The sequence below is a fragment of the Panthera tigris genome, chromosome A2 (genome assembly GCF_018350195.1).
Source record: "Panthera tigris isolate Pti1 chromosome A2, P.tigris_Pti1_mat1.1, whole genome shotgun sequence".
Lineage (NCBI taxonomy): Eukaryota > Metazoa > Chordata > Mammalia > Carnivora > Felidae > Panthera > Panthera tigris.
This window is the reverse complement of record NC_056661.1, coordinates 54338645-54354682: the sequence shown is the minus strand read 5'-3', so window position 1 is coordinate 54354682 and position 16038 is coordinate 54338645. Positions and strand designations below refer to the sequence as shown.

General features: G+C 50.0%; 1 protein-coding gene across 2 annotated transcripts in view; it reads right to left on the bottom strand.

The window, feature by feature from the left end:
• Positions 1-312: 312 nt before the first annotated feature.
• The window catches only part of TRH (thyrotropin releasing hormone), a 69473-nt gene continuing 53747 nt past the window's right edge, over positions 313-16038 (bottom strand). The window contains exons 1-3 of one of the 2 annotated variants that reach the window (XM_042979557.1): positions 3451-3648; positions 2193-2405; positions 313-1540 (exon numbers count right to left, since the gene is read on the bottom strand). In XM_042979557.1, the coding sequence (XP_042835491.1) occupies positions 1032-1540; positions 2193-2397 (714 nt within the window). In that variant the 5' untranslated portion in view covers positions 2398-2405; positions 3451-3648 and the 3' untranslated portion in view covers positions 313-1031. Of the gene's footprint in view, positions 1541-2192; positions 2406-3450; positions 3649-16038 lie in introns of those variants that run through there. The other variant, XM_015542570.2, reaches the window with a different exon arrangement.

The window sequence follows — 16038 nt, the reverse complement described above, 5'->3', positions numbered from 1 at the left end:
TTTTGGATTTAAGTGTCTCCACTTAGCTGGCCTCTTCATTTTGCCCCAGTCCCTCTTGTCCTGCACCTGGCTTGCTTTCCTGCCCAGGCCCAGAAGGCTGCTAGTTTGAGTTCCCAACCACAGCCTAGTCCTATGTCCTCATTGTCTCTGCTGGATGACACAGATTGTTGATTCTTGCCATTGAACCATGACGATTACAAGCCCTGATGCCCTTCTCAACAGAATTGAGGAGCCTTAATCCTGTCCCCCTCAATGTTAGAAAGAGAAACCCCACACCAGCTGAGAAAAAACTAGAGCCACAGAGCTCCAAGATTATCTGGATGCATGTTTTATTATCATTCAGATGATGATCACGGACAAGGGGAAGGCGCCTAGAGGGTTATATACAAGTTCAGCATTCAGGGCTGTTTACATACGCCCGCACATCTTTATTCCCACAACCGCCACACAGCACAGCACAGCACAGGATGCCTCCACCTGCCATCATTACCCTAAGCAGAACATAGCCATGGGTCAGGGCTCTGAACACCCACAAAAAGGAGGCCCAAGAAGCAGAGGAGACCCCCAGTTCTGGAGGTAAATAAAGTTGACATGTGGCAAATCTTGACTCATGGAGCAGGGGATAGAAACTGGATTTGGACATCACATCTTCAATCCCACCCTGACCTCACTGGCTGCTGGACCCAGTCACCCTGCTCCTCTCTGGGGATCCCTTAAAAGACACAGAAGGGTCATTTTTAGCCAGGGCTAAGGAAGGGGAGCAACCTGTGGGGGTGCGGGGAGAGGGACTCTGGGATCTGTCCCCTGCCAACAGGGCAAAGTGGGGTAATCCAGGGTTTTAACTCAGGCTCCCGTTCTCATGTCCCTGAAGGGGGAGAGGGAACAAGGCCAGGGAACTGGGTGTTGTACATACAGGGGGCTTGGGTTTATGGTCAGGGATCTAAGGAGGAGGGAAAGCAGGGGTCACAAAGGGAATAGGACCCACAGGGCTTAAGACATTCTTAGACCCCAAACTTGATAGGAAGCTGGCTTCACTCCTCCAGGGGCTCCCTGGCCCAGGCCGCCCGCCGCCCAGGATGCTGCCGCTTCTCCTCAGCCCCCTGACCCCTGCTCAGGTCATCCAGGAGCCCCAGCAGGAGGCTGGCTTGACCACAGGCTCCCTGAGGCTCACATGGGCCTCCCAGAGCCCTCTTGCCCGGATGTTGGCGTTTCTCAGGCATCAGCTCTCCCTCCTCCACCTCCTCTTCCTCTTCTTCCCAGCTCCTTTGGGCCTTGGGATCCACCAGCCGTCTGCCTGGGTGCTGCCTCTTGGTGAAAGTGTACCCAAGCCAGGAGGAGCGCCGGCCAGGGTGCTGCCGCTTCTGCTGGGTTACCTCTGACCATGCAGCCACATCCTCCCGCCGGCCAGGGTGCTGCCGCTTGTGGGGGCCCACGGCCCCTCCTTCTTCTTCCTCTTCAACTCTGTCTTCTGCCTCCTCCTCCTCCCTTTTGCCAGGATGCTGACGCTTGGAGAGCCAGTCGGGTTGAATGATCTGGGACTCTGGGGAAGGAAAGGGGCCAGTGAGGGACCTCCTGACCCCCAAGTGCCCACTCCAGCCTTGCTCCTACTTAAGGCAGATTCCCTGCAGCACTCATCCAGAGTCACAGCCTTGTACAGCCTCTTAGACATCACAGACACACACACAGATACAGATGGTCAAAAGCATGACCTCTGGTTCTAGTCCTAGCTCTGCCACTCCCTAGCTGTGTGACCATAAGCAACTTACTTAACTTCCTGAGCCTCAGTTTTCTTCTGTGTAAAATGAGTAATAACAGTATCAGTCTAAGAGCTTGTTAGGGTGATTAAATAGTGTGATAAAGTGTTTGAAGGGCTTAGAACAGTGCCTGGCATATATGAGTCTAGTAAGTAGTAATTAAAACTGTCACATACAGAGAGACTTTTTCTCTATCCCCTGCACAGAATCTTCCCCACTGGAAGCCTGCTCTCTGTAAAACATTCCCAGGATGGGCATGGAATAGAAATCTGATCTCAGAAAAAGGTCAGCTCATGATCCTGCGGAGGTTATGGCCAACAGTTTCTAAGCTTCTGAAAGGCAAGAGTTTGGATGACCAAGTTGCTCCCCACCTCTGCATCTGGGTTTCCCCCAACCCTCTTGGGGGCCTCTGGTAGGAAGGACAGACCCACCCCTCACCTGATTCTCCATCGTCCTGATTCCCTCGCAGACGCAGGAGGTCTTCCTGGAGGAGGAGGAGGCGCTCTGCCTGGCGCAATAGGTCGTCCAGGCCTGCGTGCTCACCGGCCTCATGCTGGGCCACCTCTGGCTGGGTGCGGCCTCCGGGAATACCAGCCACGGTCAAGGTCAACGCCAAGGCGAGCAGCAACCAAGGGCCAGGCATTGCGGGGCCTAGGATTGGGAGTACAGAGAGTATAAGTGGGCGCAGCCCCTCTTCCAGCCCTCCACCATCTCCCCCTTTCCTGTCCCAGCGGGGCCCCAAGGTGGGTAACAAATTCAGACACCCTCCTGCGGCCAGGACCACCTGCCACCTTAGGGTGGGGTAGGGGCAGCCTCAGGCTCTTAGTGTCCTCACCCACAGAGATGCTTGGAGTACCTGCCCGCGCCCAGTTGTGCCTGCGCGAGCCTGGAAGCTGTGGGAACCCCATCGCCACCGCCACTCCTCAGTGTCACCCGGACCTGGGAAAGCCAGCGCGTTGCAGGCTCGCCAGGAGTGTAGCCACCAAGAGCGCGGGGCCCGACGGCCACAATGCTAATTCCTGCGTCGCAGGCTAAGATTCTTCCCGGCGCCACATTTTTGGTCCAACGCTCCTTTCCCAACATTCGAATTCCCGTGTCACCGTTCCAATTCCAACTCTTAGATTCTATTTCCAATGCTAAGATTCTTTGGCTAAGCTAGGAAACCACCAGTTCTGACTCTAAAATCCTAATTTCAACGGTGAAATTGTTTCTAACGCTGAGGCTGACACTCTAAGGCTAAGATTCGAGTCCAACGCGAAAATCAGTCTCTAACGTCAGGATTCGGATTCTAACCCTCAGGCTCTGACGCCGGACACCCAGCTCTGCCCAGTTCTGCCCCGACGTCCCGGCGCGGACCTACAGCTGCCATCTAGGCAAGGGTGGGATGGAGAACTTTCCATCCGACCGACACTGGGCGCCGAGCGTTGCAGAGGCCGGGACGTGAGCGCACAGGAGTGAACGCCACCAGTGTGCCCGCACCATCAGCTGCCTCGTCCAGTCCGCGGCCCGCGCTGTGGAAGCCCCGGGGGGTATGAGCGCAGCGCCCCAGCCGTTGCGCGGGTGCCACGCTCCGGGAGGCGCTCGGGGGACAAAAGCCGCGGCTTCTTCCCGGCCTCACCCAGGGCTGGTGGAGAGGGCTCCCTTTCCAGTGCTCCCGGACGCTCCTGCGGGGAGGCGAGGGAACAGAGATGGTTACCTGCCGGGCGCGAGCTCCGCGGGACCGGTCCGAGATCCTGCGGCTCCGAGTTCGGAGTTTTGGGGCCTAGAGCCGGCGGATCAGGAGGCGGGGAGCGCTGGCAGGACCCGGACCCCGCTGCCCGCTTCTCGGAGGGGCCGCTGCTTATATCTGCGCGGGGCGGAGGCGCGGGTGAGGTCAGCGGGGAGGGGTCGCGGACGCCGGGAAGGGGCGCTGACGGCAGCCGGCCCCGTGGGTACCCCGCCCGCCAGCTCCCCCGGAAATCTGGGGCGGGGGCGGCGCGGGCGGCGGGGGCGGCGACGAGGCGCGAGCCGGAGCCTGGGGTGCTGATGTTGGGTCGCTTCTGCACCCGGCTCCGAAGGTTTGTTGTCTAAGAGAACGCTCATGAAGAGGACAGAGGGAGGCAGAGAGATAGCGAATCACACTGTTAAAACGAGACACACGGGAGAGGATAGGAGATAGTGACAAAGACTGAAAGAGGCACACTGAGAGCAGAGACAAACACCAAAGAGACACAGGGAGAGACAGAGAGAGACAGAGAAGGAGAAAGAGAAGGGGGGAGAGGACAGAGGAAAAAAGTAGGGGACAATTGGGACTTGGGTTCTGATCTTGACTGTGCCACTTCTGGCAAATGCCTCCGGCTCCCTGGGCCTCAGTTTTCTCATCTGTACAGTGAGAGAGAGGGACAGTTTTCAGAATGCCAAACCTGGTAGCCTGGGGCCACCACCTGCTCACAGATGGTTTTGTTTGACTGCCACAGTGATTTGAAAAAAACTGAATAACTAACATTTAAAAACCAGGAAGAATTTGGGACCAAGAATTTGGCCAGCTAGAGCTGAGCCTAGTTGCCCCAGTCACCAAGGCAGGACATTGGAGTTTGTGGCCCCTGGACCAGAAAGAAGTCTGTTGGTACCCACCCCATCAAAGCAAAGGAGGAGGGAGGATGTAGGGAGGAGAAAAGCATGGATGATAAGGCTCTTGTTCCTCAGTCAGTCCCCAAAATCACATTGGAAGAGAACACTGCCACATCTAGTCCTGAGTACAGCCTCCATCCTGAAACACTTTAGGGGAACCCACAGTGTGCCAGGCTCCTTGGTCAGCCTATAGACACAGAAGTTAGCCAGGCCTACTTAGAGGGAACTACATTTTAGGTGAGGGGACATCAGTGAAGTCATCTCCTACCTCTAGACCATCTCAACATTAGTCTGCCTCCCCGTACGATATTTCTTCAGCCTCCCATTTTATTTTATTTTAGTTATTTTTTAATTAAAAATCATTTTTAATGTTTTACATATTTTAGAAAGAGAGAGAGACAGAACGTGAGCAGGGGATGGTCAGAAAGAGAGGGAGACACAGAATCTGAAGCAGGCTCCAGGCTCTCAGCACAGAGACTGATGCAGGGCTCGAACTCACCAACTGGTAGATCATGACCCCAGCCAAAGTTGGGCACTTAACTGACTGAACCACCCAGGTGCCCCCAGCCTCACATTTTAATTGAGTACATGTTGAATGCCCCCAGCCATGCTGGGGGTCTGGAAAGAGATTCCAAAAGTGTTCAATTATCACTCCTTCCCTTGGCATTGCACCCAACTTTCTACCATATCACCACAAACTCACATCACCTGGCAAGATAAACAAAGTAGAGACTAGTAGTCCCACTTTATAGACAAAGACACAGAGGTTTGGGGAGGCAGAAGGACTTGGAACATAAGAGGTGGGAGGGAACTTTCAGATCCCCAGCTAGAGTCCTCTCCTCATTTTTAGACGAGGAAACCCAGGCCCATAGAGGTGACTTGATCTGCTTCCTGACTCCCCTGCACCCCCAGAGTCAGAAAGTTGGCTGGTGTAGACTACAAACCTGAAACCTGCTTCATCTCCCAGCCAGACTCCAGGATTTGAAGACTCGCCATCCATACTAAGCATTAAATCAGACAGACAGACAGACAGACCTATTATCTTTCACATAAGGAAAAGGTGTAAATTGATAGAATCTCTATGGGTGGTAACCTGAAAATGTAACACATATGTACCTTCCACAAGACATCCCACAGGCACCCATACCTGTGCACAAGGATGTATGCACAGACCATTTGGTGCAGCATAGTTATTAGAAGCCAGAATTGGAAACAGCCTGGATGTCTGTTTATCATGAGGTGTCTGCTTAAATCAACTAGGACCCAACTAAAACTATGGGTATTATATTCTGACTTTGAAGAATGAGGCAGTTCCCTATGTACAGATGTGGAATAAGCTCCAGGACATATTGTTACATGAGAAAAAGCGGAGCAGAGAACAATGTGTACATCATGTGCACGCATGTGATGGCACGGGAGATGAACTGTTATGCTCTTCTGCAGAGTGTCTCTCTGGAGGGATGGGTGAGAACAGTGCAGATAGGGAACAGGGAGCTGGGGAAGGGAAGGCCAGTGGTCCGGGGCTTGCTTTTCACTGTCAGCCCTTAGTGCTGCTTGAATTTTCTCTTTGCATCATTACCTATCTACAAACCAACAAGCAGCACCAACAAAACAAAACAACAGAATGTCACCTGAGGCATAAAAGGAGTGATAAGTGTCGATGGATAGAAAAGCTGCCTGGTAGAGGGTGAGCCGGCTGGAAGCTCGCCCCCTGGTGAGCCCATTTGATGTGTTTCTATAATCAGGGATTTGAGTTGTCTGTTAGGAGGACAGTTCCTGGAGGGCTGGGAAGGGGAGGGGAGAGGAGAGTTCTCACATTGCCCAAGGGACTAGAGAGGATGGTACAGGCATCTGATCGTTCTTTCCTCCGTTTGTCCTTTCCTCTCTTCCTTTCCTTCCCTCAGCAAATATTCACTGAACCCCTAGAAAGTACCAGGACCTATTCTGGATCTTGGGCACTGTGTTAACTTGCGTTTCTGATGCTTTGACCTGGGGCGGGGGGGGGGGGGGGGGGGGGGGGTGGGGATGGGTTCTGGCTGACTCTGGGGAGAGGGCCTCTCCCAGGATTAGCCAATTCTTAGAGATGATAAGGGACTCACCTGGGAACACCTTTCATAGGCAAACTAACCAATCCAGAGCCCACACCCCCACCACCCCGGGGCTGCTGCCTCCTTGCCCTTATCACCCTAAGCCAAGTACGGGACAGCTACAGTTACAGATTGCCCCTAAACCCCAGAGCCACTGAAGTTATTCGAACCAGCCAATCCTAATAAGGCACTGGTCCACCTTCCACCTTTCCCCTACCCCCTGCTTCCTCTGCCTCCTTACTACTGGATCCTGGTGCGACCAGGATCCGGCCAAGCAAAAAGGATCCTGCTCTGGTCTCTCACTGAGCTGACAGTCCAGTCGTTATGTCGCACATATTTTTCTCACTTGCTTTTATTTTTTCTCTAACAATACAAGTGTGCTTGATTTTCAAGACTGTAATTGCTTATCAGATTAAGACAGCTATGCTTTTGAAAATGAATAATGGGATAGTTTAATGGTGAGTTTGTACATTAATTTGTAACTCCCAGTGCCTGCCCACCCACCCCTACCCCAACACACACCCACACACCCACATCCCTCCCCCCACCCCCACCACACACACACCACAGACACCTTCCTACAGGAGGTCTGTTGAGTCTCAGGGTGGGTTCTGATTTTCCAGACTCTGTCTTCCCTAATTTCCCCTGTCTTCTCCCTCAAAGTCTCTTTGCTCCCTGTTCAAGGATGTCTCCTATATATTTTAGGGTCTTTTTCAACTCTGAGCTATATAGAAGGGCCTGAAGTAGGCCCATCTCAATTATGTATTAATATTTTTTACATAGTGGTTTCCTAAATTAAACTTTTTATTTTGAGATAATTGTAGATTCACATGCAGCTCTAAGAAATAATACAAAGAGGCTGTGGGTACCCTTTGCCCAACTTCTTTTAATGGTTGCCTCTTGTAAAACTATATAGTACAAAGTCACAACCAGGATACTGACATTGATACAATCCACTGATCTTATTCAGATTTCCCCAGTTTTACTTGTACTCATTTGTGAGTGTATGCACTTAGTTCTATGCAATTTTATCACATGTGTAGGTTTGAGTGTGGATATAGACTCAATTCTTTCCTTTATATTCTGTTTTTGCTGTCAAAACAATGAAGGTTTTCTTTTCCACAAGATCATAAAAATTCCAGGAAGAAAAATCCATTTAGTGTCTGCTTTTTCTCCATAGAAACTCATTCCAGAAATCTTTCTCATCCATATTTCCCTTTACCCTTTCCATTGGAGATTTTTGACCCAACTGAGTGACAATTCCTTGATGATGAATCCACTGGAAACTTTTCAGTTCTCATTTCAATCACTGATTTATTTTTTTATTCAATGAATAGTTCCAGTATACACACAGGTGTCAGGCATAGGCCTGGTCACACCATGGGTGCAGAAGGGCGGGGGATGCAGGGATGTACAAGGTAAGAGACAGGTGGGAAGCAGTCAGATCTCACGGGGCTTTATTGGCTCTACAGAGTAAGGAGTTTGGAATTTATTCTCAAGGCAGTGGGGAAATAGAGGGGTTAAAGCAGGGGAGAAATGTGACCTGATTTGTTCTCTAACCATCCATTTGGCTGCTTGGTGAATTATAAGCTTATGGGGGGCAAGAGGGAAGCAGCAAAGCCAGTGAGGAACCTCCATGAAACCCTCGCTCCTTTGTGAAACTCTTCTGCCTGTCTCATTGGGTTGTTCTCTTCTGCTTTCGGGCTCTCCTTCTGCTATGCTTGGCTCTGGAGTGGGCCCCACTGAGCCCAGTGTGTGTCTGCAGTCACCCCAAGCACCATCCCCAGGCCTCCTTATCTTCACTTCACCAGGCCACATGCTGGTGCCTCCCAAATCAGCTTCTCCACAGAAAACTATGTGGCCCTCAGAAAGAAAGAGCCTCTCCCAGGGCGATCCTCTCCTGCAAGCAAGAGAAAATACCACCCAAACTGGCTCAGGCAAAATAAAAGGCGGATGTACTGGTACCTGTGACCAACAACGTAAAGACCTAGGACTAGCTTCAGGGATGGCAGGATCTAGAAGCTCAAATGATGTCATTCGGAATCTGTCCCTTTTCTCCGTTTGTAATCTCCACTTTCCTCTAGATGGCTTCATTCTCGGGCTGAGTGTCCTCAAAGGTGGAGAAGTAATCATGGGCATCCCTGGGATCACACTGTCCCAGCTGAGTTACCCTAAAAGCAAAAGAGCCCTTCTCATTCCCAAAAGTCCCAGGGTTAGTTCCCATTGGCCCAGGCTGGGTCACATGCCCATTCCTGAACAGACCACTATGATTCTGATTGGCCAACGGGTCAGCCTGTCTGAACAGCATGGACTCAGGGGGTCCTCCAAAGGCATATTGGGTTTCACCCACTAGAAGAAGAGGAGCTGAATGACAAGTACATAAACAACACAGGTCTCCTACGTCCCCATTGCACAGATGAGGAAACCAAGACTCAGACAGAGGAGAGGGTTGCCTGAGTCCCTCAGTGAACCAGCAACAACCTCAAGACCAGTGCCCTACCCCATTTTTCCTTCACAGTGTCTGGGTCAGGGTTTTCTCTAAAGAAACTGGAAGAGGGGACGCCTGGATGGCTCAGTTGGTTAAACCATGGACTTTGACTCAGGTCATAATCTCATGGTTTGTGGGTTCAAGCCCCACATTGGGCTCTGTGTTGTCACCGCGGAGCCTGCTTTGGATCCTCTGTCCCCTTCTTTCTCTGCCCCTCCCCCACTCTATCTCTCAAAAATAAATAAACATTAAAAAAAGAAAAGAAAAGAAACTGAAGTGGCCAAATTCTTACTGGCACACTGGGTTCTGCTTTACACTCCGTGTCCCATCCCCAGCCCCAAGACCTTGTTCTTTTCTTGTAGGCAATAAGTTGCCATTAGGAGAGTGTCATCTTTTCTGGAAACTCTAGGGAGGCCTCCCCCTAAATAACATCAAGCCCCGAATAAATGGCTCTCTAATGCAGGGATTTCAGACACCCTGACAGGAAGAGGGCTCTTTGGGTGCCAAGAGGACTCCTGGCAGCTGACTACTCTGCTTCCATTTAGGCCTCCCTTAGTCACTGCCCAGCTTCTGGCAAAGAAGCGCTAACTCAGTCCATTCCTTCCAGGACCCTTCAATTCCATACACATTCACTGAGCACCAACTCCATATGGGCAGTGTGGTAGGTGCCAAGGAATACGGCGGAAGGTAAACCTTGCATGGCTCCCTGCTGCTTATGGGATCACTTCCTTAGCCTGGCATAATTCCTTTATAATCTGGGCACAATCTCGGCTCCTCTCCTGCCAGCTCCCCTTTACTCCATGTCCAGTCCCGCCCCCAACATCAACCAGTGAAACTCATTTTGCAGACATGCTGTCTAATCTCACACCTCCATGTTCTCGCCCCTCTCCTTGCCACCTGCCACTCGCGGGCCACTTATTCATTCTTCAGAGCCTACTGCAAATGCCCATTCATCTATTCGTTCATTCATCTGTCCTTTTGTTAACTTAACAAACTTAAATGTACATAAACATGAGACCGAGAAGGTCATATGTTGAGTGTTAGGGTCACTGAGAGGGTCCAGATAGGAATATTGTTCTGAGGATGTTAGCAGTCTGGGAGGGGAGAAGAACGTGTCCATATAAGTTGTATTACCGCATACTGTGAGGTGGAAAGCTCTGGGGCGGGAACAGACCCAGCCTGTGGGATCAGGGGTGGCTTATCACATGAGTCTTGGACTTACACTGGATGAAAGGGCATGCCAGGAGGCTTTCTCTGACCACCCTGGCTGAAATAGGTACCCATCACACCCTCTTGTGTGACTGCATCTTGTTCCCTGCTATTTTTCAAGGTCCCGGCACATAGCTAGCACTCAGTAAAGAATTTTTAAATTAACGACTACATGAATGAACGCATTCAGCCCAGGGTGAACGAACACAGGCTGCCTGGCCCTGTCTTTCAAGCTGAGAGGGCACAAGGACAGCCTCCCTCCATCACCACCTATGAGGTAGACAGCATGTTTACCAGCAGAAAGAGTGGGCAATGTGAGGAGCAGTCTTGGAGGTGCACAAAGAGAGACCCAGAGGCCAGAGCAATCAGAGGAAGCTTCCTGGAGGCAGAGGGCAGAAGCCAGGCCCTGGAGGATGGAGAGAGTCAGGACAAGCAGAATCAGAAGCAGATGAGCTCAGGCTGTTTGAGGACCTGCTTCCTCTCCCCTTCTTGAACAGAGACTCTGCGCCCCCTCCTCCCCTCCCCAGAGCAGCATGGTCCAGAGTTGAATAACACCCAGGGACTGTTGAGGCTGACCACTATGAGACACCAGGCAGAGTCTGCCTGTCTGGGCTCAGGGCCAGGCCAGGCTTCCACACTTACAGTCTAGGCTGACAAGCTGAAGCCATGAGGCCCCACCAACCCAGGGCCCTGTGCCCCCTGTGAGGTCTTATATCCATGCTGAGAGACCAATCGCAGGTCTGTGTGGTCTAGATGGTTTCCAAAGAGCCATTTTCTGCCCAGCTGGAGTTTGCTGAGTGGAACTCAGGCTCCGGGAGGGCGCCAGGGGCTGCAGGAACACTGCCAACCCACAGGGCTGGTGTGGAGCCGGATGCATAGGAGGGATTTCTGAGGAGTGCTGTCTGATGCATTTAGCTGACACAGAACACGTGCACATGTGTGTGGGTGCCCCTGGCTGCTCACATGTCTTTGCATCTACTGCACATGCCCCTTGTATGTGTGTACATATACATAGCCCATGTTTGCATGCTGTACACACATTCATAGATTTTGCCTTGTGTGTATGTGTATACACATGGGTGTTATGTATATGGTATGCACAGATTTGTGTACAACTTTGCCTCGTGTGTATGGGTGTACCTGTGTGTATACGCATATGGGGGTCCAGGTCTGTATGGTGTGCACATGGGCATGTGTGTTTGTGCCTAGGCCTAGGTCAATGTGTACACATGTGGCACATGTATCTGTGGCTTAGTTTGGGACAGGGCCTAGTGGTCATCTTAGGGCCCAGTTGGTCACAAGTGACCCTGTCTGCTGAGGGAACGTGGCTTGAGATCAAACGTTCTACCCATGAATAAGACATCCTCACTACCCCCTTCAAGAGTTATCTGTTTGTTCTTCCATTCTCTGTTCTCTGCTAGCTAGTCTGGTAAATTAACTTGTGTTGATATAAGAGAAGGAATCTCCTTGAGGACGGAGTCTGTGTTCATCTCCCACATGGCTTGGTGCAGGGTAGGTGCCGAGGAGAAGGTAAGTACTGGAGAGGGACAACAGATAAGAACCGAGAGGATAGGAGGGGCTCTGTCTTGATTTCGGCTCAGGTCCTGATCTCTCGGTTCGTGGGATTGAGCCCCACTTCCGGCTTTGCACTGACAGCATGGAGCCTGCTTGGGATTCTCTCTCTCCCTCTCTCTCTGCTCCTCCCCAGCTCATGCATGTGCACTCTTTCTCTCTCTCAAAATAAATAAATAAACATTTTTTTTTTTAAATAGAGAGAATGGGAACCATCTCCTGGGTGCCCTGAATACATTTTCTTGTTTAATTCACACAGCTCTATGAGATTGGAATCATTCTGTCTGTTTAAAGGAGCCAAGGCTCAGAGAAGGGAAGTGACTTGTTCAAAGTCACACAGCCAGGACCTTGGATTTGAACTCAGGTCTGTGTTATATACCAAAGCTTTTTCCAGTCAAAGCCATCCTTCAATCCAGAATCTGGTATCTCAAAGCCCATAATAAAGAGTGAGTCTCTGACTTTTGAAATAACATCAAGCTTATCTTGGGATCATCTCAGGAGAATATATGCTAATTCTGATGTGGATGGAAGTGCTTTGTCGGGTGGGCCAGGGTGGGGGCGGGTGATAGATGGCTTGACGCCTGTGAGCCACAGTTGCTGGATGATCAGACACCTCGTCATCCATCAGGCACGCCAGAGATAACAAGCCCCCACTTCTGCCATTGCTTTTGTTATTACAAGAGAAAAATGAAAACCAACTCCAAATCACCTTGGCCATTTAGGTATATTTATCTTGCTGTCAGCCATAAGCAGGCTCTATCTCAACATTCCGGGCTAATTAGAGCTTGTTTTCAGAATACATGGAGTCTACACCCCAAGGAGCAGGTATTAATCTGCTATTAATACTGGGCCATGAGTCAGGGTGACAACAGGTGGAGGAGGAGGTTCCTGGCGGGTCCTGATTGAGACCTTCATTTTGGCCCAACAAGATGGCAGTCTCCCTCCTGAAAACCCAAGTATTCCTTTTCATGGCTCCATGAGAACCCACTTATGAGTCTTGAGTGGACTCCAGGATTCTTTGGCCACCCATATCCATCCTTTGATTTCCAGTAAGCAGAAGGACCCCTCTTTCCTTCTGGAGAATTGCCTTATCTCCATCCAGCACAGTCCTGATGGGATTCTAGCCACACTGCCCCATTCCCAGGGCAAGGGGTCAGCCTATGGAAACTCTCTCCTGGGATTTAGACTCTTAGGTGGAGAGATGCAGAGCTGTTAGGACAGACATCCATTACAGCAGCCACAACAGCACTAGAATAAGATAGTGGAAAAGTCTCTGCTGCCTGGACCCTTGCAGGACTCCCTTTTTAGCCTGGAGCCTGAGCCTTTGGTCTTCCTGTTGAGCAATAAATCTCCCTTTTCAGCTAATTTAGCTAAATTTGGGCTCTGTTCTTTGCAATCCTGACTGATAAGGCCTCCTCCTCTGTACTGGGGTCTCATGAGAATCTAGAGTCATAGATTCAAATCCTGGCTTTGATTTCAGGAAAGAGAGGAGGAGGGAGGGAAGGGGTTGGGAGAGGAATAATGATGACTGGAAAGGGTAAGGGGATACAGCTGGGTCAAATGGATATCAAGGACAATAAGAGAAAAAGGAATCCCAGGCAGAGGCCCAAAGGTGTACCAGAAATATTCCCTATGTGTTTATAGATAATTCTCACCAAAAAACTTGAAAGCCTCCTTATTCCCATTTGTATAGGAAGCTGTTATTTTTTTCTGGTCAGCCTCCAGTCCCCTTTCTTCTTATGATAGAACCCTGGTTTTACAAAGGAGAATTATTCTCCTCTGCCTTTGGATTTGCTGGTTTGTGTAGGGCTGGCACCACCTTGGGAACCATGTGACCAAGGACTGGCCAGTCAGGGTTTGAATACCCCCAGCCACAGGGATTGGTTCAAGGACAGCTGTATGGTCAAGCCAGGCCAATAAGATTCAAACTTGAGACTTTTACTGAATTATTTACAAAGAAGTGTTCTTTTCATGCTGGGGTTGTGGGATGTAAACCCAGAACTGGCAGGGTCCATTTTTGCCACTTTACAAGAAGATTCTACTTGTGAATGATGCCACCACAAAATTAGTTGGACCAGAAGGTAGGAAGTCACTGGTTTTTCATGACAGGATAAGTTCCTTTTTTGTTTAAGTCAGTTTGGGCTGCCCTTTCTGTCACTTGCAACCTAATGACTAATAGATAAAACTCAAAGAAGAGAGGGTATCCTAGGGCTGGGCCATGTCTCGTCTCATGCTAGGGCAGGGAAGAAGGACCACAGGGCACCAAGCAGATTCCCTGGCCTTAGCTTCTGCCTTAAACTCTGAAGGCTTGTGTTCAAGTGCCAGTTCTGCTACTAATTCGGGGGGTGGGGATTGGTACATCGCATAACATCTGTAGGGGTCAGCTGTCTCTTCTAGAAAGTGAGGGTGATGATAATATAAAACTTTCAGCCAACTAATTGGTTACTACATGCTAGTCCTCATACAAAGTGTTTTCCAGCATTATTACATTATATCTGCATAAAAAGTGAATGATGTAAGCATTATTATTATTCCCATTTTATAGATGACAAAGCTGAGACCCAAAAGGTAGGCAACTTGCCCCAGGTCACCAAGTAGAAGACCAAGTCTTTGACTCAACCCCTTACACAACCTGTCAGATGTTAAAAGTGTAGCTAGCCAGGAGGGGATAGGGTGCAGGCAGCGTTGTCTTGCCTGCTGGTTCACCAAGCACCCAGCCACTTTTTGACCTAGTCTGCATCTTCAAGGGGAGCTCCAATTCTACTTGAGTAGTGTTCCTTTTTTTTTTTTTTTAACATTTTATTTTTTAAGTAATCTCCATACCCAATGTGGGGCTTGAACTCACAACCCTGAGATCAAGAGTCATATGCTCTCCCAAATGAGCCAACCAGGCTGGCTACTATAAGTAGTGTTCTTATAGGGAAACCACCCAAAGTCTTGTAAGTGCCTGAACAAACAAAGCAAGGTCAAGACCATTCACAAGGTCAGGATCATGGGAGTTAGGCTGGCCCCATGGACAACATCTGATCTGGACTTTCAAAAGATGGGTCATTTCCCCTGGTCTCATCTATATGTAGCCAAAGGGAGGCCAGAAAGCTTTTAAGAATAATAGTGGTTTGGGAGATGGAAAGAAGGAAGGAAGGAAGCAAGGAAGGAAGGAAGGGAAGATTAAGTAAGTAAATCTATGAATGAGTAAGTGAATGAGATAGAAGCTGATTGGTTATATTAGAAAAGCTGGAGAAGAAGGGGTAGGCACTCAGTAGGTACAGCCATGGTGGGCAAGTGGAGAAGTGAAGTTAGCCAAGGGCAGGAAACCTGCTCCCTCCCTGCAGACTCACCTAGCCCTAGCCCTCATCGTTTCTGATACTTTTATCAGCACTTGGCCAGGAGTCACTTGTGGGCATAGATCTAGGGCACAGATTCTAAGGGGAGAGATCACAAGGAAGGGCTGCTCTTAATTCTAGCCCACAGCTATGGCAGGAGGTGGACCAATGTCATCCATCACAAGCATCCTGGGTCTGGCCCTACCAAAGGCCGAGACCAGGCACATCTCCACGGTTACTCTGAGAGCCCAGCCGGCAACAGCAAATGAATTTTCCTTTATTGATTTTGGGGTTAGAGAGCAATTCAAGACAATCATGAATAATGCTCAGATAAGCAAGGGCTTCTGAGGGGGGAGCAGGGCCACAGAAAGGACTCTGGAATTTCATAGACCTGATTTCCACTCCTAGGCCCACCACTACCTTGCTATGTGACCGTGTGCAAATAACATCACTGCTCTGAGCCTCAGGTTCCTCATCTGTATAGAGCAGGGCTAGTGAAACGTACCTCCCAGGGGTGTCGTGAGGAAATGTGGAATGTGACGGGCATCATGCTTGCCTGAAACTGAGTAGGCACTTGGTAAATGACAGCTCTTTATTGTTCTGACCTTTCCCCCCAGTAGACACTTTTGTCATCAAAAACAAATATAGTTCATCCGTTTTTAATCTAAAATAACAAAAGTGTGTCTGCTTATGGTCTGGGAGGAATGTATTGGGCAGAGTCCTGCCAGGAAATAGGTAGCATCCCCAGATCGGTTAGTTTGAGGATAACTTCATGAAAGGACCGTTTACAAAGCATGAGCAGAGTGCACAAGGGATAGTGCAGTACCCAGGGAAGGTGAGAGAAGACCTGGTAGCACTTCTAAGCCCAAAGGGACAAGAGGGGACAGCAGTTAATGGGGTCCAGAGAAAGGGGGCATTGGACTGTGAGAGTCTTGACAGGAGCAATCAGTTGAGGGACCTCACAGTGGGTGAGCCTGGAGATTAAATACCACAAC